The 3242-nt window shown below is 42.7% G+C and overlaps 1 protein-coding gene across 1 annotated transcript in view; it reads left to right on the top strand.

Annotated features, from left to right (window-relative positions):
• Window positions 1-3242, top strand: part of LOC106867258 (acyl-CoA dehydrogenase family member 10) — a 49638-nt gene that overhangs the window by 10900 nt on the left and 35496 nt on the right. The window contains exons 5-7 of the mRNA XM_052978082.1: window positions 1104-1263; window positions 1547-1644; window positions 2506-2621. Of these exons, the coding sequence (XP_052834042.1) occupies window positions 1104-1263; window positions 1547-1644; window positions 2506-2621 (374 nt within the window). The remainder of the gene's footprint in view (window positions 1-1103; window positions 1264-1546; window positions 1645-2505; window positions 2622-3242) is intronic.

Genomic DNA, 3242 nt, shown 5'->3' with positions numbered 1-3242 from the left:
CCCCCGCCATCTTCATCCCCCGCCGTCTTCGACCCCCACCGTTTTCATCCCCCACCGTCTTCATCCCCCACCATTCCTGGGATGGTCTTCAAGTCCTTCCTCCCATAATGTTCTATTAGAAGCAATTCTCATTACACTTTCCTTCTGGGTTCCCAAACATGGCCAATTGAGACGATGAATATTATCCAACCATCTCGTTCTTGGTCTACCCTTACTTCTGGCAGTTGACACAGTTTGAAGAATCTGTGATCTTTGCAGTCATCCATCCATCCATCGTTGCTACCCACTATTCTTTAGAGGCTCATGTAAATAGACTCCTCAAGTACCTCTTTAACAGGGTCCTATCAGAAGCAACCATCTTTACACTCTCCAGCTGGATTCTCAAGCATGACCAACTTAGTCTATGGATGTTATCCAACCATCTTGTTCTTTGGTCTACCCCTAGGTGATCTTTACATGCATCCATCTATCTTTTCGACACACAATTTCTGGAAGAATCATTGGGTTGGAGTCCTTAGGCACCTCTTCCTTATGGTCATATCAGAAGCAACCTTTCTTGAGTTTTCTGGAAGATTCCCAAACATCCAGCTGTCTTGTTCTTGGTCTACCCCCAACGTCTCTAACTAGCTTGACAAATGATTAGAGAATTCTCTTGGTTGGATGCAACAATTCCAAAGCAAATATTGATGACCTCTTAAAAGCTAAACACCAGTTTCACAAATCTCCCTAAACGGTTTTGCTGTTTAGTTTGTGAGATTCGGATATGTGTGGCACTGGGTGTGATATAACCATCTTATTGCTAATGTTGCCGTCTTTGATAACTTTTTGGTAAATAAATATGTTAGTTGTCTTTATTTTTTATGTAATCACTGTATTGTATTGGACAAAATGGTTATGCGGCCCACGCTCTTCATTCTCTCAGTTAACTGGCCTGCTGTGAAAAAAGTTGGGCGACCCCTGGTCTAATATATTAGAATAACGTTCCCACCTTTACTTGATAATGTCCAGGGTACATATATTGGCCCCTTTTCTCTTAATGTTACCCCTTATTCTTATCAATTACCCACACTGACTTTTACCCTATATCTTTGTGTTTTCCTCAGGTGACAAGCCCAGATCAAGCGGTGCAGGACCTGGAGAAATTTTTGGGTCTCAGTCTTCAGGGCTACCTGAAGGGTACAATAAGTGTACCTGAGAGGCTCCGCTTTTCCCGGGAAAACCTTGCTGCATACCTCACTGAAAGCCTCAATTTAACCCACCCAGGTAAACCTCTTTGCCATTTTGTGATGACTGTGATTGGTTGATGGTTAATTAAACCAGTTAATGGCTTGTGTTTAATTAAACTAGTGATGTTTAATTAAAGAGCTGATGTTTAATGGTTTATTACTATAATAAGGAGGCGCAATGGCCCAGTGGTTAGGGCAGTGGACTCGCGGTCATGTACCCTATTACACCACCAACCACAATTACACTACAACCCCAACTGTACTCTCTCTTACCACATTACCACCACTACAGCCTCAACTATACCGTCTTACTACCACAGGTACGCTGCCACATATACGCCTGTTTAAACATGGAATGTCCAACCCAACGTTTTACCTGAAATTTGGTGATAAGGAGTTGGTTCTGAGGAAAAAACCTGTGAGTAACTCTTTACATCTTACTAAGGGCTGTTCTTCACTTTTCAACCAAGGGTCAGACCCACCCACCCCTCTTTCCCTAGATGTTAATTAGAATGTGAATTTATTTTGAAGTTCCTGAAATTATCTCTCGTCTCTTTTGTTCAAAGTTGCTAATAATAGCTGCTTGGTGTTTGTCTACTTTCTCTTTTTTTCCATGATGGAATTTTAACAAATAAATCACTCTCCACTTTATTACGTGCTGGTGACACACAAAAGGCATCTGTGCTAGTGACACGTAAGAGGTACCTCTGCTAGTGACATGTTAAACGCACCTGTGCCAAGCACACATATGAGGCACAGGAGCCCGTCCAGCGGCACTGGCAACAAACAACAAACAAGATGAGGACAAATATCCACCAAACAATTGTTTAACCCATGCCAGCATGGGAAACGGTTGCTAAATGATGGTGATGTGTACTGTGTGTGTATTTACAGTAGGGCTGTGTGCTTAAGAGGTTTATTTCTCAACCACATGGTTCTGGGTTCATTCCCACTGTGTGACACCTTGGGTAAGCGTCGTCTACTATAGCCTCAGGCCGACCAAAGCCTTGTGAATGGATTCAGTAGATGGAAACTGAAAGAATCCTGTTGTTCACACACCCGTGCAAGGCTTATCCTCCAATATCACCAAATCAATATCTAACTCTGTCTTACCTTCATCTCTCCTAGAGTTTAACCCTAAACCGTCATACTATAACATCACCCACCCCACCATGTTATTATTTATTATGCTTCATCACGTGTCCCTGCCAATTCAGATAACCCCTAAAACCCTTCCTCAGCTCCATATTATCATCTCTTTTTTCTTGTCTGTGTCCAGCCAGGGAAACTGTTGCCATCTGCGCATGCTGTGGATCGAGAGTTTCGTGTGATGAAGGCCATGGAGGAGCAACGGGTCCCCGTGCCTCCCATGTTGGGAATGTGCAGCGACACCAGGTAAAAAAGCAACCTAGCTTCTAATGCTTTCCTTGTTTAGCCCCGGGTCGGCTCTGATCCAGAGGACCTAGGAACAAAGATGTTCCAGTTGTGACCATCCCGTCTTTTATTCAGGCATAGTGTATCTAGGACTACATTATCTAATGTGTCCTCCCTTGTTGTTTAGACCGAAGTCAGGTCTGATCCAGACAAATCTATAATCAGTGATGTTCCAGGAATGACCATCCTGTCTTTTATTCAGGCAAAGTGTATCTAGGACTACATTATACAATGTGCCCTTCCTTATTGTTGTTGTTCAGCCCCAGGCCAGTCCTAATCCAGCAGACCTATGATCAAGGATGTTCCAGCTGTGACCATCCTGTCTTTTATTCAGGCATAGTGTATCTAGGACTACATCATCTAATGTGTCTAATGTGTCCTTCCTCAATTACTGCTTCCCATTTGCTTGGCAGACGATCAGACCCGCCATTTAAAGATGTTTTTGTTGAATAAAATTTTATTCAATATAAACAGTAACATGTAACAAAAACATCTTTAAATGATTATTCCGGAGCATATTCACCATCTACTTCAATTACTGCTTCCCATTTGCTTGGCAGACGATCAGACCCGCCATTTAAA

The sequence above is a fragment of the Octopus bimaculoides genome, chromosome 30, assembly GCF_001194135.2.
Source record: "Octopus bimaculoides isolate UCB-OBI-ISO-001 chromosome 30, ASM119413v2, whole genome shotgun sequence".
In the NCBI taxonomy this organism is placed as follows: Eukaryota; Metazoa; Mollusca; class Cephalopoda; order Octopoda; family Octopodidae; genus Octopus; species Octopus bimaculoides.
The sequence above is the reverse complement of the archived record's forward strand: the minus strand, read 5'-3'. Positions and strand labels throughout refer to the sequence as shown.